Below are 15,871 nucleotides of genomic sequence, written 5' to 3'. Positions count from 1 at the left end.
GGGCGGTACCCTAGTGAATCTGTGCTATACCCTACTGAACACTGCAGCACAGAGAGCAGGCATGTCACCTTGAACTAGCTGGGGAGTGCAAAGGAGAGCAGCAAAGCATTTAAGCATCAAAGAGCATGAAAAGTTTTTTTTTAAAAGCAGGATATTTCAAACAGGCTTCTTTTGGCAGTATTTGAAAATGTTGTTCTGGATGTAGCCATTAGGCACAATGATTAAACAAATAGTGCTCAACACCCTCATATCAGATGCCTTAATCTATGCTCGTTGAATTTGATGAAAATGGTTGCGTGTGATATTATTGCTCAGTAAGGAGCAGTGTACTGCTGGAATACAAGTTTCCAATTTTGAGCAGCATGGACATTTTCATACAAAATGCTAAATTATGCGACTAGGTGGTTGACATTGATAGTAGTAACAAGTTTAGTGGACAGTGCTGACATTTCCAGACATTCTGTCGAAAGCCTACACTAACCAAGAGGGCTTGCAGTCAACTTGCTTCAAGGTGCCAATAGTGTAAATGTTACCTTGGCAAATTTTCATTTTAAATCTTTTTGACCCTATCAGAAATGCCCTCAACATCCACTTATCCCCTTTTCCAACGGTGGGACAAGATCTGGAACTTACCAGTCAGGCCAAAACAGAAAGGTGAAAAGCTAACTGTCACCATTCAAAGTTACAAAATAGAGCTCCAACATGCTGTCCCAACATGAAGGGAAAGTCGGTGATTATGGAGAAAGTAGTAGTAGGGGAATAAACCCGGTAACTACAATTAATCGTTAGTCACTCAAATTAATGAACAAATAATACAAATAATTATTTAATACACTCCGCGTCCTCAGGTAAATCAAATGAGACATGCATCAGGCCAAACTGTGTGCTAACAAGGTGCCCATCAGCCACCATATGACTGCAGGATAGCCACCAGGGCAGCACAGTAGTCCAGTGATCACAGTTGCTTTGTTGAAGTCGGCTCGATTCTCCTACAACTCACAGCTCTGAGTGGACTGTAGCCCAATCCCTTACCCAAATCTGCAGCAGATTTGATGTCGACGTTGTCATAGCCGCTGCCAATCCTGACAATAATTCGAAGTGCTTTGAATTTCTCAAGGTCCTCTCGCGTTAATGTAATGGTGTGGTACATCAGGGCACCCACTGCTTCATTCAGTACCTGCAGTGAGACAGAGTCCGATCAGTCTGGCTTTTTCTTCATGTACACCCAAGTGGGCATAGCTCAGGTGTAGATGCAGAGCTCTCAAGCTCCCTATATGGTCTACTTTTGGTAAGTTCAGTCACTTCAATTGAAAAAGAAACTGAATTACCCAATAGTGCAAATTAAACAGCTTTAATATTCGTCTGTTTTTTTATTGCACAGTTTGAAATAAAAGGATAATTCAAAATGAGAAACTTCAAGTTGAAGAGGAGTAAACCACAACTATACTATCAGCGCCTGCTGGGTTAGGCACAACAGGAGACGATAAAAACATTTTCTACACTGTCCATCAAGCATTCACAGCCTATGTACTGCATGGGTTAAAAGTAAAGTTCTCTGAATACCCTCAACAAGCACATCCAGGTCAGGTTCCACTTTTTTCTCATACATAGTTCAGTGAGTGCCTAGAAAAGCACTGGCTCTAGCTGGGTGCAGTTCTACAGACTCAAGTCACCTCCCCAGCAATGTGCACGCACACACGCACACAGGCACGCACACACTCACAGCAGTGTAATATTCTTAATTCATCCTTTTCAACATCTGTCACCAGTACAAACTGGTGACAATCTCTATCCAATACCAATTTACACTTCCAAGCATCTCACATTTGAAAGGGCAAGGATACCGAAAAGCTTTGTGAGAATAGTTCCAGGAAAGAGGAACTTCAGTTACTTGACTAACTTGGAGAAGCTGAGGATGTTCTCCTTAAAGAGAAGATTAAGAAATTTGATAGGGGTGTTCAAAATCATGAGGGGCCTGGACAGAATAGATAGGAAACTGTTCCCATTAGTAGAAGAATCAGAGGTCACCATTTAAAGCTAATTTGCAAAAGAGGCAACAATGACATGAGTTGACATGTTTTATTCAATGAGTGGTTAGAACCTGGAATGCACTGCCCAAGAGCATAGTGGAAGGAGATTTAATTGAGGTCTTCAAAAGAGAATCAGATAACTATCTAAAAAGAAAAAAATTGCAGGCTAAGGGGAAAAGGCAAGGGAGAGGGACTAGGCAAGTTGCCCTTGCAGAGAGCCAGCACAGATACAACAGGCTGCATGACCTCCTTCTGTGCTGTAACCATTCTATGGAAGGACTGAACTTAGGAGTATTCAAATGACACGGTATAAAAACGGCCCAAGCCACTACTAGATTGCACAGGCATTTTGGTAGCTTATACAGCTGCATGAAAATGTCATACATTATACTTGACTGAAATTCTAATGACAATGCAGCACATAATTTAAAAAGTTTGCTCTGATGAATTTTCTTTGAGGCCATTTAATGGCAAACACAGACCGCGTACAAAAATGGACAGAAAAAAATATCACTGGCAGTTTTATCAAACATTCTGTATTAATTTCAGCCTCACAGCTCTGGCTGGTAACACAAATACAAGTCCAGTAATTCTTCCCTTGTACCTTAGTCCCAGTTAACTCTAATGAAGGAAACCCATCTCATTCAGTGTGGCTAAACCAAAATATTAGTTCCATGCTAACTTTGCAAGGTGCTCAAGGCTGACATAAATACTTTAACCACACGTTAGATAGGAATCAGTCTGACCTAACACTTTTATGCTAAGTGTGAAGGGTGTGCTGATACTTTTCTTTGAGTAGACAGTGCACAGTGCTGGTCATTGTAACATTAGTAGCAAAGAAAAGCTAAGACTGGAGTTACACTGTAATCAGTACCATAGTAAGCACATCTGAAAGAATAAACACACTTGCTTTGATATACTACAAATGCAAAATACCTCAGATGCTGAAAATCTGAAATGAAAACAGAAAATGTTGGAACCCTCAAGTCCCACAGCATATGAAGAGAGAAACAGAGTTAATTTTCATGCTTATGCCCCATCATCAGCACTGATCATGGATCATCAGCTTGAATGTTAACCCTTTGTAACCTAGGTGTGCAAAAAGGCTATTGTATTTACCCACAAGAAATAGGAGGAGTATGCCTTTTGGCCCCTTGAGCCTGCCCCGCCATTCAATAATGTCATGGCTGATCTGATCATAGTCTCAACACCAACTTCCTGACTGCCCCCCATAACCCTGGACTCCCTTGCGGATCAAGAATCTAACTCGGCCTTGAACATACTCAATGGCTCAGCCTCCACTGCTCTCTGGGGAAGAGAACTCTACAGACTAACGAATTCTCTGGGAGAAAAAAAGCTTCTCCTTCCTTAGTCTTAAATGGAAAACCCCTAATTTTTAAACTGTGTCCCCTGGCTCTAGGCTCCCTAAGGGGAAACATCCTCTTGGCATCCACCCTGTCAAGGCTCCTCAGGATCTTATATGTAACAATAAGATCACCTCTCATTCTTCTAAACTCCAATGGTTCAACCTTTTCTCATAAAATAAACTCATCCCAGGAATCAGTCCAGTGAACCTTTTTTGAACTGCTTCTAATGCAATTATATCCTTTAAGTAAGGAGACTAAAACTGTACACAGTACTCCAGATTTGGTCCACTTGATGGGTGCTGCATTTTAAATTGGGTGCAGGTGGAAGCAGTTTGAGTGCTTGTCAGTGACATGGTAATGGGCTACACGATTGGAAGTCTCTTTTCTTTTTATGTCAAACTAGTGTGAATCCCATGCCTTCTCAAAACTCAGTCAATGTGACCCATCTCCTGCTTCCTCAATTCTATTCTCAAACTACTGACCATCCAACTTTCTGGAGGATTGATATTGGAAATCAAGGAAATCGCAGATGAACTGAACAGGTATTCTGCATCAGTCTTCACTATAGAGAATACAAGTAATATCCCAGGAGCAGTTATCAAGAAATGAAAGGGAGGGAGGAACTCAGGAAAATTACAATCACCAGAGAAGTGGTATTAAGGAAATTGTTGGAGTTGCAGTCTGACAAGTGCCTGGGTCCTGATGGACTTCATCCTAGGGTCTTAATAGAAGTGGCCAGTGAGATAGTTGATGCATTGGTTTTAATTTTCAGAAACTCCCTAGATTTGGGAAAGGTCCCATTAGTTTGGAAGATTGCAAATGCAACTCCAATATTCAAGAAGGGAGGGAGGCAGAAAGTGGGAAACTACAAGCCAGTTAGCTTAACATCTGTCATAAAGAAAATGTTAGAAGCTATTATTAAAGAAGCTATAGCAGGGCATTGGTTAAGTTCAAGGTAATAAGACAGAGTCAACATGGTTTTGTGAAAGGGAAGATCATGTTTAACCAACTTATTGGAGCTCTTTGAGGAAGTAACATACTGTGGATAGTGGAGAACTGGTGGATGTACTGTACTTCGATTTCCAGAAGGCATTTGATAAAATGCCACAAAGATTATTGCAGAAAATAAAAGCTCAAGGTAAAGGGGGTAACATACTAGCATGGATAGAAGATTAGCTGGCTAATAGGAAGCAGAGAGTGGGCATAAATGGGTCTTTTTCAGGTTGGCAAGATGTAACGAGTGGTGTGCCACAGGAATCAGTACCAGGACCACAACCGTTTACAATTTATATAAATGACTTGGATGGATAGGATGGTTGTCAAACTTGCTGGTGACACAAAGATGGATAGGAAAGTAAATTATGAAGAGGACATAAGAAGGCTACATAAAGATATGGATAGGTTAAATGAGTGGGCAAAGATCTGGCAAATGGAGTATAATGTGGGAAAATGTGAAATTGTCTATTTTGGCTGGAAGAATAAAAGAGAAGCATGTTATCTAAATGGTGAGAGATTGCAGAGCTCTGAGATGCAGAGGGATCTGGGTGTCCTAGCGCATGAATCACAAAAGGCTAGTAGCAGGTACAGAAAGGGATTAGGAAAGCTAATATAATGTTATTATTTATTGCGAGGAGAATTGAATTCAAAAGCAGAGGGGTTGTGCTTCAGTTATACAGGGCACTAATAAGACCACAGTATTGTTCACCTTATTTAAGGAAGGATGTAAATGCGTTGGAAGCAGTTCAGAGGAGGTTTACCAGACTAATACCTCGAATGGGTGGGCTGTCTCTTGAGGAAAGGTTGGACAGGCTAGGCTTGTATCCGCTGGAGTTTAGAAGAGTAAAAGGCAACTTGATTGAAACCTTTACGATCCTGAGGGGTCTTGACAGGGTGGATATGGAGACTGGGTGACCGCTTTGCAGAACACCTTCGGTCTGTCCGGAAGCATGACCCAGACCTCCCTGTTGCTGGCCACTTCAACACTCCACCCTGCTCTCATGCTCACATGTCCGTCCTTGGCCTGCTGCATTGTTCCAGTGAAGCTCAATGCAAACTGGAGGAACAGCACCTCATCTTCTGACTAGGCACTTTACAGCCTTCCGGACTGAACATTGAGTTCAATAATTTTAGATCATGAACTCTCTCCTCCATCCCCACCCACTTTCCGATCACCCACACCTTTTTTTTCTTCCAATAATTTATATAGATTTTTCTTTTCCCACCTATTTCCATTATTTTTAAATGTATTTCCATCCATTGTTTTATCGCTGTCTTTTATCCTATTTCGATTCCTTCACCCCTCCCCCACTAGGGCTATCTGTACCTTGCTTGTCCTGCTTTCTACCCTTAATTAGCACATTCCTTAGATAATATCATCACCTTCAACAACTCTTTGTCCTTTTGTCTGTGACATCTTTTGGTTATCTCCAAACTCTTGCAAGTACAAACCTGTTTCCATCTGTTTCAGATGAAGTTACATTGTTTCATAGTTTGCCATTGTGAGATTTGAACTCTTGATCTTGGGGTTACAAACCCGGTACCATAACCACTTGGCTATTTAGGCCAAGCCTTGGTTATCTCCAACTAGCACTGGCCCTCTATCCAGCTCTACCTGTCCCACTACATCCCTCCCCCTCTTAAACCAGCTTATATTTCACCTCTCTTCTATTTTTACTTAGTTCTGTTGAAGAGTCATACGGACTCGAAACGTTAACTGTGTTCCTCTCCGCAGATGCTGCCAGACCTGCTGAGTTTTTCCAGGTATTTGTGTTTTTGTTTTGGATATGGAGAGGATGTTTCCTCTTGTAGGAGAATCTAGAACTAGAGGTCACCATTTAAAAATAAGGGGTCATTTAAAACAGAGATGAGCCGAAATTTTTTCTCAGAGGGTCGTGAGTCTTTGGAACTCTCTTCCTGAAAAGGCGGTGGAAGCAAAGTCTTTGAATATTTTTAAGGCAGAGATGGATAAATTCTTGGTAAGCAAGGGGGTGACAGGTTATCAGGGGTAGGCTGGATGCAGATTTGAGGTTACTATCAAATCAGCCATGATCTTTTAAATGGCGCAGCAGGCTTGAAGGACCGAATGGCCTTACTCCAGCTCCTTGTTCATATGTTCCTGGCCCCCATGCTAGCCGATACAGTTAGAAGTTCCTTCTCCTCTGATACTGTCCCCCTTCCCTTTCAAATCTAACATCATTATCCCATTCTTCAAAAAGCCTTTGACCCCAGTATCCCTGCAAAATACCAATCTATTTTCAACCTCCCTTTTCCTTCAAATTTGTGCCAATCTTCCCTCCAACATCCATTTAAATGTCTCAAATCAGTTTTTCATCTCTACCAGAGTGATGAAATGGGCTGCAAAGTCACAAGCAACAGCCTAAGTATGGTGCATTGCACCACCTTGTCCTTCCCAACCTATCTGCTGGTTGATACATTGGTTTTACAACTGACCACATTATCCTCCTCAAATGCCTCTCGAGCATTAACCAGCTGAATGGGATGCCCTCACCTGGGCATTCTATTCTTGTCTATCCAGTTGCAGCTCGAGAGGCACCTACATTGGCTTCTCTTCCTGCTCCCCGCATTGTTACCTGTGCTGTCACTCAAGGATCTATCTTTGGCTCTCCTCCTATTGCTCATCTATCTGCTGTGCCCCAGCAAGTTCATCTGACATGTTAAATTCAACATGTATGCTAACAAGGCCCAGCTCTACCTCACCACTACCTCTCTTGATCCTTCCACTGCCTTTGGCATTGTGCTGTTTGTCCAACATCCAAGACTGGATGAGCAGAAATTTCCTCCAAATTAAATATTGAAAATACCAGAGTCATCGTCTTCGGTTCCACTCCCTAGCCACCAATGCTATCCCCCTCCATGGTTTCTGGCTGAGGGCAAACCAGATTGTTCACAATCTCATTGTCCTATTTGACTAAGCGGAGCTTCTGGCCCCTTATCCTCTCCATCATCAGGGATGCCTACTTGCACATCTATAACAGCATGCAGGCAGGAGCAAAAATTCTCCATATTTATATCATTCTTTCAGGACAATACATTTCCCAGCAAGAAACCAGTGTGTCCAAACTCCCTGGAAGAGCAGCAGCAGAGATAGCGTTCAAAATCAGCCATTGGAGTAATTGCTGCCTAACGTGAATTCCTTAATATAATTTATTCTCATCATCCAAGCGTTTACAGAACTTTCACAACAGGTGCAGTGAACACACTAAAGTCTACAATAGTTACAGGGACCGTTCTTCAAGTCATATTTTGTGTAGAAGTTTTAATACTCAACTGTACTCACATTAAGGGATCAATGTATAAGTCAACCCTTGAAGCCTCAAAAAATCCCTCCAAAACCTGTACAGAGTCGATGTGGGTGGTCACCATTTTGAAATGTCGTCGGCATCTGGTGCAGAAAATGGGCGTGCCTTAAACTCCTGCACACCTTTGCACCACAGCCTGCACGATCTGCTTGCTCCCTTATAAGGTACAAGTAAAACATATCATGGCTGAAAAAGTGGAAGATGTGGTTGTTGGGGGTGGGGGGAGGGGGGTGCAGGGGTCAGGGGTTGACTTATGCACCAAATATATACAAGGCATCATTTTTGGGGTTGAAAAAATCAGGTCAACTTATACGTTGCAATTTACATGTATATAATCTTTGAAAATAAAGCTGTTGCTGTCAACATCTGTACCTCTGCCAATTCCTCAAAGCTACAACTGGGTTTGCAATTATCCCTTGGCTGTGCTTCACCTCCACACACAGTTATTTCTTTAGGAAATGAATTATGCACAAATAACCCTAATATCTTTCATTCCTAACCTGAAGGTACCAACTCTTTGCTAGGATTTGTTCTTATGAGCAGCATTCCCCCTTGGCCAAGTGGCCTTCACCAGTGGGCAAGCTTAGACAGTAGGTATTAGCAGATATGTGCCCAAGGCGGCATCATAGCAAAACCACTCCTGTCTTCACTTGATATCCACACAGCATACTCAGCAGCAGACACTACTAATAGCAAGTTAAAAGCACAAAAGTCACACCCCCACCCCCCCCGCCCACCCACTCACCCACCCAGCACCAAATACCCACCCTCCAAATTCTGGTTGGGACCACCTAACACAACAGACCAGAGAGTGCAATTCCATTAATTCTTTCATCACATTAGCCTACTGAGCCATGTAACACCAACAGGTAAGACGATGGGGACCCTCCTCCCAAGCTTTCACACGAAAACAATTCATGTGATGGCTTTTGGAAACATGCAACAGCACACACGGATGTGGCTCACCAGGGAATTTTCCCTCTTCTGGGAGCTGGCACTTACAACTTCCCATAGCAGAGGTATGGAAAATAAATATTTAGCAGTAGTGCAATTGCAATTATCTTATTACACTTAAATATACCACCATCCCCTTTTTAAAAAAAACTAACTCCAGAAAAACATCCAAGAGGAATGCATATAAAAGCATGTTGTAGCACCAAATCCAGAGTCGCCCTAACTTCCAGACCTCATTAACATCACCTTAATTACCAGTGAACATCTGTACCTATGCTGTTTAGTTATGTAATATTTATTTTATACACCTGTGACATTGAACTAAACATTTCATTCACTTCGAACAGCCAGGCAGATTCAACTTCAGATGAACAGGAAATGAAACCAGAGATAAAATCAAAAAACTGCGTATGCTGGAAATCCAAAACAAAAACAGAATTACCTGGAAAAACTCAGCAGGTCTGGCAGCATCGGCGGAGAAGAAAAGAGTTGACGTTTCGAGTCCTCATGACCCTTCAACAGAACTAGGTGAATCCAAGGAAGGGGTGAAATATAAGCTGGTTTAAGGTGTTGGGGGAGAGAAGTGGAGGGGTGGGTGGGTGGGGGGGGGGTGGTTGTAGGGACAAGCAAGCAGTGATAGGAGCAGATAATCAAAGGATGTCACAGACAAAAGAACACAGAGGTGTTGAAGTTGGTGATATTATCTAAACGAATGTGCTAATTAAGAATGGGAGGTAGGGCACTCAAGGTATAGCTCTAGTGGGGGTGGGGGGGGGGCATAAAAGATTTTAAAATGATGGAAATAGGTGGGAAAAGAAAAATCTATATAAATTATTGGAAAAAACAAAAGGAAGGGGGAAGAAACAGAAAGGGGGTGGGGATGGAGGAGGGAGTTCAAGACCTAAAGTTGTTGAATTCAATATTCAGTCTGGAAAGCTGTAAAGTGCCTAGTCGGAAGATGAGGTGCTGTTCCTCCAGTTTACGTTGGGCTTCACTGGAACAATGCAGCAAGACAAGGACGGACATGTGGTCAAGAGAGCAGGGTGGAGTGTTAAAATGGCAAGCAACAAGGAGGTTTGGGTCATTCTTGCGGACAGACCGCAGGTGTTCTGCAAAGCGGTCACCCAGTTTACGTTTGGTCTCTCCAATGTAGAGGAGACCGCATTGGGAGCAACGAATGCAGTAGACTAAGTTGGGGGAAATGCAAGTGAAATGCTGCTTCACTTGAAAGGAGTGTTTGGGCCCTTGGACGGTGAGGAGAGAGGAAGTGAAGGGGCAGGTGTTACATCTTTTGCGTGGGCATGGGGTGGTGCCATAGGTGGGGGTTGAGGAGTAGGGGGTGATGGAGGAGTGGACCAGGGTGTCCCGGAGGGAACGATCCCTACAAAATGCCACCGGGGGGGTGAAGGGAAGATGTGTTTGGTGGTGGCATCATGCTGGAGTTGGGGAAATGGCGGAGAATGATCCTTTGGATGCAGAGGCTGGTGGGGTGATAAGTGAGGACAAGGGGGACCCTATCATGTTTCTGGGAGGGAGGAGAAGGCGTGAGGGCGGATGCGCGGGAGATGGGCCGGACACGGTCGAGGGCCCTGTCAACGACCGTGGGTGGAAAACCTCGGTTAAGGAAGAAGGAAGACATGTCAGAGGAACTGTTTTTGAAGCTAGCATCATCAGAACAGATGCGATGGAGGCGAAGGAACTGAGAGAATGGAATGGAGTCCTTACAGGAAGCGGGGTGTGAGGAGCTGTAGTCGAGGTAGCTGTGGGAGTCGGTAGGCTTGTAATGGATATTGGTGGACGGTCTATCACCAGAAATTGAGACAGAGAGGTCAAGGAAGAGAAGGGAAGTGTCAGAGATGGACCACGTGAAAGTGATGGAGGGGTGGAGATTGGAAGCAAAATTAATAAATTTTTCCAAGTCACTACGAGAGCATGAAGCAGCACCGAAGTAATCATCGATGTACCGGAGAAAGAGTTATGGAAGGGGGCCAGAGTAGGACTGGAATAAGGAATGTTCCACATACCCCATAAAGAGACAGGCATAGAGACAGGGCCCTCGACCGTGTCCGGCCCATCTCCCGCGCATCCGCCCTCACGCCTTCTCCTCCCTCCCAGAAACATGAAAGGGTCCCCCTTGTTCTCACTTATCACCCCACCAGCCTCCGCATTCAAAGGATCATCCTCCGCCATTTCCGCCAACTCCAGCATGATGCCACCACCAAACACATCTTCCCTTCACCCCCCACGGCGGCATTCCGTAGGGATCGTTCCCTCCGGGACACCCTGGTCCAGTCCTCCATCACCCCCTACTCCTCACCCCCCACCTATGGCACCACCCCATGCCCACGCAAAAGATGTAACACCTGCCCCTTCACTTCCTCTCTCTCTCACCGTCCAAGGGCCCAAACACTCCTTTCAAGTGAAGCAACATTTCACTTGCATTTCCCCCAACTTAGTCTACTGCATTCGTTGCTCCCAATGCGGTCTCCTCTACATTGGAGAGACCAAACGTAAACTGGGCGACTGCTTTGCAGAACACCTGCGGTCTGTCTGCAAGAATGACCCAAACCTCCCTGTCGCTTGCCATTTTAACACTCCACCCTGCTCTCTTGACTACATGTCCGTCCTTGGCTTGCTGCATTGTTCCAGTGAAGCTCAACGCAAACTGGAGGAACAGCACCTCATCTTCCGACTAGGCACTTTACAGCCTTCCGGACTGAAAATTGAATTCAACAACTTTAGGTCTTGAACTCCCTCCTCCATCCCCACCCCCTTTCTGTTTCTTCCCCCTTCCTTTTATTTTTTCCAATAATTTATATAGATTTTTCTTTTCCCACCTATTTCCATTATTTTTAAATCTTTTATGCCCCCCCACCCCCACTAGAGCTATACCTTGAGTGCCCTACCATCCATTCTTAATTAGCACATTCGTTTAGATAATATCACCAACTTCAACACCTCTGTTCTTTTGTCTGTGACATCTTTTGATTATCTGCTCCTATCACTGCTTGCTTGTCCCTACAACCACACCCCCCCTCTCCACTTTTCTCCCCCCGCCCAACCACCACCTCCTCACCAGCAGCGCCCCCCCCCGCCTCCTTAAACCAGCTTATATTTCACCCCTCTCCTTGGATTCACCTAGTTCTGTTAAAGGGTCATGGGGACTCGAAACGTCAACTCTTTTCTTCTCCGCCAATGCTGCCAGACCTGCTGAGTTTTTCCAGGTAATTCTGTTTTTTTTTAGGAAATGAAACCAGCCAGGGCAAATGCCGGTGACTATCATGGAATGGTTACAGCACTGAAGGAGGCCATTCAACCTATCATGTCTGATCTGGCCCTCTGATGGTGGAATTTATCTTGTGCCACTGCCCTGCCTTTTCCCCACAGCCCTGCAAATTTTTCCTTTTCAAATAACGATCTAATTCCCTTTTGGAAGCCTGAACTGAACCTGCCTCCACCACACACTCAGGTAGTGCATTAACACACTCCTGCTCCTCTCTGCCCTTTTTGCACTATGACCTATCCCAGTCAATGTTCAGATAATTAAAGTCCTCCATTATAACTACTCTAAAATTCTTGCACTTCTGTAATTTCCATCCTTTTCTATCCTTCACGAATATCTTTTTTCCAGAAATATTTAATACCCAGTCCTGCCCTTCTTTGAGCCAGGTCTCTGAAATATGATGTTGTAATGATTATAATGTGGCCATCTATCCTTGAAACTCAATCTTATTTACCATTTATATACATACACTGGAACCCTAATTTAGACTTTATTACTTTCCCTCTTGTGTTGACCCACTTAATACCTTACTATTTTCTACTCTAGTACTATGTTTCTTTGCACCTTGGTATCCTTCTCTAGTATTACCTTCCAATCAAACACTGCTGCCATGAGTTTAAACCCTCCCAATCACACCAGCACATCAGATTGTTCTTACCTTCTCATGTATCTCCTGAGTAGACTGCGCATCACAGAATGCCACCGTTGCGACGTCTTTCAGGACTGGCATCTCCACAGTGCAATCCCGGCCATCCAACAACGCCACTAAGGGGCGCGGGTGCATTGGGCCATTTAAAATGGGAGGACGAATGCCTGGAAACAAATGGAACATGGATCAATGATTCCACCAACCTGCAAGAACTGTCAGCTCCTTTGTAGTTAATGTTACTGGATTCACAGAAAATCATTACTTCCCTTGTCTGAACCATTCTCAATGTTTCCTTCACTTTTGGATTAGGCTTTCTACTGCCACCTTGACTCAGTCTTAGCGTTCATGCCTCTCAGTCAACGGGTTCAAACCCCACACTAAGAACCATGGCACACAATCTAGGCTGAGATACCAGTGCAGTACCAAAAGAGTGCTGCACTGTCAGATGTGTCATTTATTGCATGGGACATTAAAAAAAGAAATCCTGCATTTCTTCTTGGGTGTACATAAAAGATCCCATGACACTATTCCAAGAGAGGGCAGTTCTCCTTTATGTCTTAGATAATATTTATCCCTCAACCAATCTCACTAAAATAGATGATAGTCATAGTCACGTTCTGACTGCTGTTCATGGGAGCTTTCAGTGTGCAAAATGTCTGCTGAGTTTCCTACATAACAACAGTGACTAGAATTTCAAAGTAGTTAATAGGTTGCCAAGAGCTTTGGGATGTACTGGGGTGCTGAAAGGCATTTAAAAAAAAAATCTACTCGCATTTATATATATTTTAATATTGTTCTCTTGTGACACAAATCGATTTCCTCAAATTGATCCCACCACTAACATTATCAGTTACAGACCAATAACCACCAGAACTCTGTCCTAGTTTTATATAACTTAAAATGCTCTTCCGAGACACAACCCAAGTTTGAAAGGGTAGAGGGCACACAGCTTGGCAATTAAGTGGACACTTAAAAAACTTCAATCACCCTTCATAACATTTTAATAGAAGTCTTGGTGACAATGCTATGTCATTCCATGCCCAAAGCTGGATATACAATTCTATAGAATCACAGAGGTCTACAGCACAGAAAAAGGCCCTTCGGCCCATCGAGTCTGCACCGGTCAAACAAGTACCTAACTATTCTAATCCCATTTTCCAGCACTAGGCCCATAGTCTTGAATGCCATGGCATCGCAAGTGCATTTCCAAATACTTCTTAAATGTTATGAGGGTTTCTGCCTCTACCACCCTGTCAGGCACGGAGTTCCAGATTCCCACCACCCTCTGGGTGAAAAAATTCTTCCTCACATCCCCTCTAAACTTCCTGCCCCTTACCTTAAATCTACGCCCCCTGGTTAATGATCCTTCCACCAAGGGGAAAAAGTTCCTTCCAGTCTACCCTACCTATGCCCCTCAATTTTATACACCTCAACCATGTCCCCCACTCAATCTCCTCTGCTCCAGGGAAAATAACCCCAGTCTATCCAATCTCTCCTCTTAACTAAAACTCTCCAGCCCAGGCAACATCCTGGTAAATCTCCTCTGCACTCTCTCTACTGCAATCACATCCTTCCTATAATGGATTCCAGAACTGCATGCAATACTCTAGCTGTGGCCTAACCAGCATTTTATACAGTTCCAGCATAACCTCCCTGCTCTTATATTCTATGCCTTGGCTAATAAAGGCAGGTATCCCATATGCCTTCTTAACCACTTTATCTACCTGTCCCGCTACCTTAAGGGACCGGTGGACATGCACACCAAGGTCCTTCTGATCCTCAGTACTTCCCAGGGTCCTACCATTCATCGTGTATTCCCATGCCTTGTTTGTCCTGCCCAAGTACATCACCTCACACTTATCCAGATTAAATTCCATTTGCCACTGATCAGCCCATCTGACCAGCCCATCTATATCCTCCTGTAATCTAAGGCTATCCTCACTATTTACCACCCCACCAATTTTCATGGCCACTCACCATCCTGACTTTGAACTAAATTGCTGTTCTTTCACTGTCGCTGGGTCAAAATCCTGGAACTCTCTCCCTAACAGCACTGTGGGTGTACCTAAACCACATGGACCGCAGCAGTTCAAGGAGGCAGCTCTAGGTAAATTTAGTCTGCCATTTATCTGCCCAAAGGTGAAGCAGGTGTGGATCTCTGACCAATAGCTTCTGCCTCAGGCCACCTTTCTTTTCTTTGCAACCTCGCATCATCCCAGAATCGCAATATTTTCTAACAGTAGTAGTCAAGATCATTAACTTTGTGAATTCTAGTAAGGGTTTGGATTGACCCCGGGGACATCCACTATTCAACGGTAAGTGTTACCCTCTGTAACTAGTTGGGATGTAAAACTCCCAATTACGTTTCAACACAGGTGAGCAGACTCAGCTTCAAATAGCCATGGTTTTCTCATGAAACACTTGTAACCTCAAATCCTTACACCTAAGGGGGCACCTAAAATCAGCAGAGTGCCACAAAAGTCAAATGTAGTGAGTAATGTGCCACTATCACAAAGAATGCCAGGGACCACTATTGCATATTTAAAAATGGTATAGACGAGTGGGGCACTTTATACAGAAAACACTTCTGACATAGGCTATTCTTCTGACTTAAACCTGGTAGTTTCCAGTAAATGTAATATTTATTCTGACAAAGTGATAAAATTAGCTGCCTGCATATTAAGTATCACTATAATCATGGATTTTGCCTGGGTGTCCCATATATGTCACCACCTGGCCAGGGTACCAGACTTCAAAGAAAGCACTAGTGTCTAAAGTAAAACAGCTTTGCTAATGCAGGCAGTTTTTTTCATGAAATCATGTTTGCGCACAAAGGAAAAAAACGATAATAGAAAGTCAAAAACTGAAGAAAGCCAAAAAAATTTGTTCCTCAGAGAGTGGGGACTCAACAGTTTTGAATATGTATGGTCTAGGTCATTGCAAATCATTAACAAATGTCAAGGCTGATAGCAGTTCAGCTGCATTACGACCCTGACAGTTCCTGCAGTCCAAAAATAGGTGCTTATCATTCTGACAGCAGACAATAAGGTTCAATGCAAAGCCCATGGCAACAAGGCAGACCATACAGAAACAGAAGCACCGGAACTGTACGCTGGACGGTTAACCACTTAGAAGTCAGCATTAAATATTACCACCTAATTCGAAAATTTTACCCACCATGAAAAGTTAAAACTGAAGTTTTCCAAAATATGCAAAGAAAATATGATATCTTTATAACAAGAGTAGTTTACACTTATTTAGCACCTTTA

At 43.6% G+C, this 15,871-nt stretch overlaps 1 protein-coding gene across 1 annotated transcript in view; it reads right to left on the bottom strand.

Moving 5' to 3' along the window:
- The window catches only part of LOC121281090 (C-terminal-binding protein 1-like), an 89,224-nt gene that overhangs the window by 22,889 nt on the left and 50,464 nt on the right, over positions 1 to 15,871 (bottom strand). The window contains exons 4-5 of the mRNA XM_041193752.1: positions 12,612 to 12,766; positions 1,033 to 1,177 (exon numbers count right to left, since the gene is read on the bottom strand). Of these exons, the coding sequence (XP_041049686.1) occupies positions 1,033 to 1,177; positions 12,612 to 12,766 (300 nt within the window). The remainder of the gene's footprint in view (positions 1 to 1,032; positions 1,178 to 12,611; positions 12,767 to 15,871) is intronic.

Source organism: Carcharodon carcharias, chromosome 8, assembly GCF_017639515.1.
Source record: "Carcharodon carcharias isolate sCarCar2 chromosome 8, sCarCar2.pri, whole genome shotgun sequence".
NCBI classification, from domain to species: domain Eukaryota; kingdom Metazoa; phylum Chordata; class Chondrichthyes; order Lamniformes; family Lamnidae; genus Carcharodon; species Carcharodon carcharias.
The sequence above is the reverse complement of the archived record's forward strand: the minus strand, read 5'-3'. Positions and strand labels throughout refer to the sequence as shown.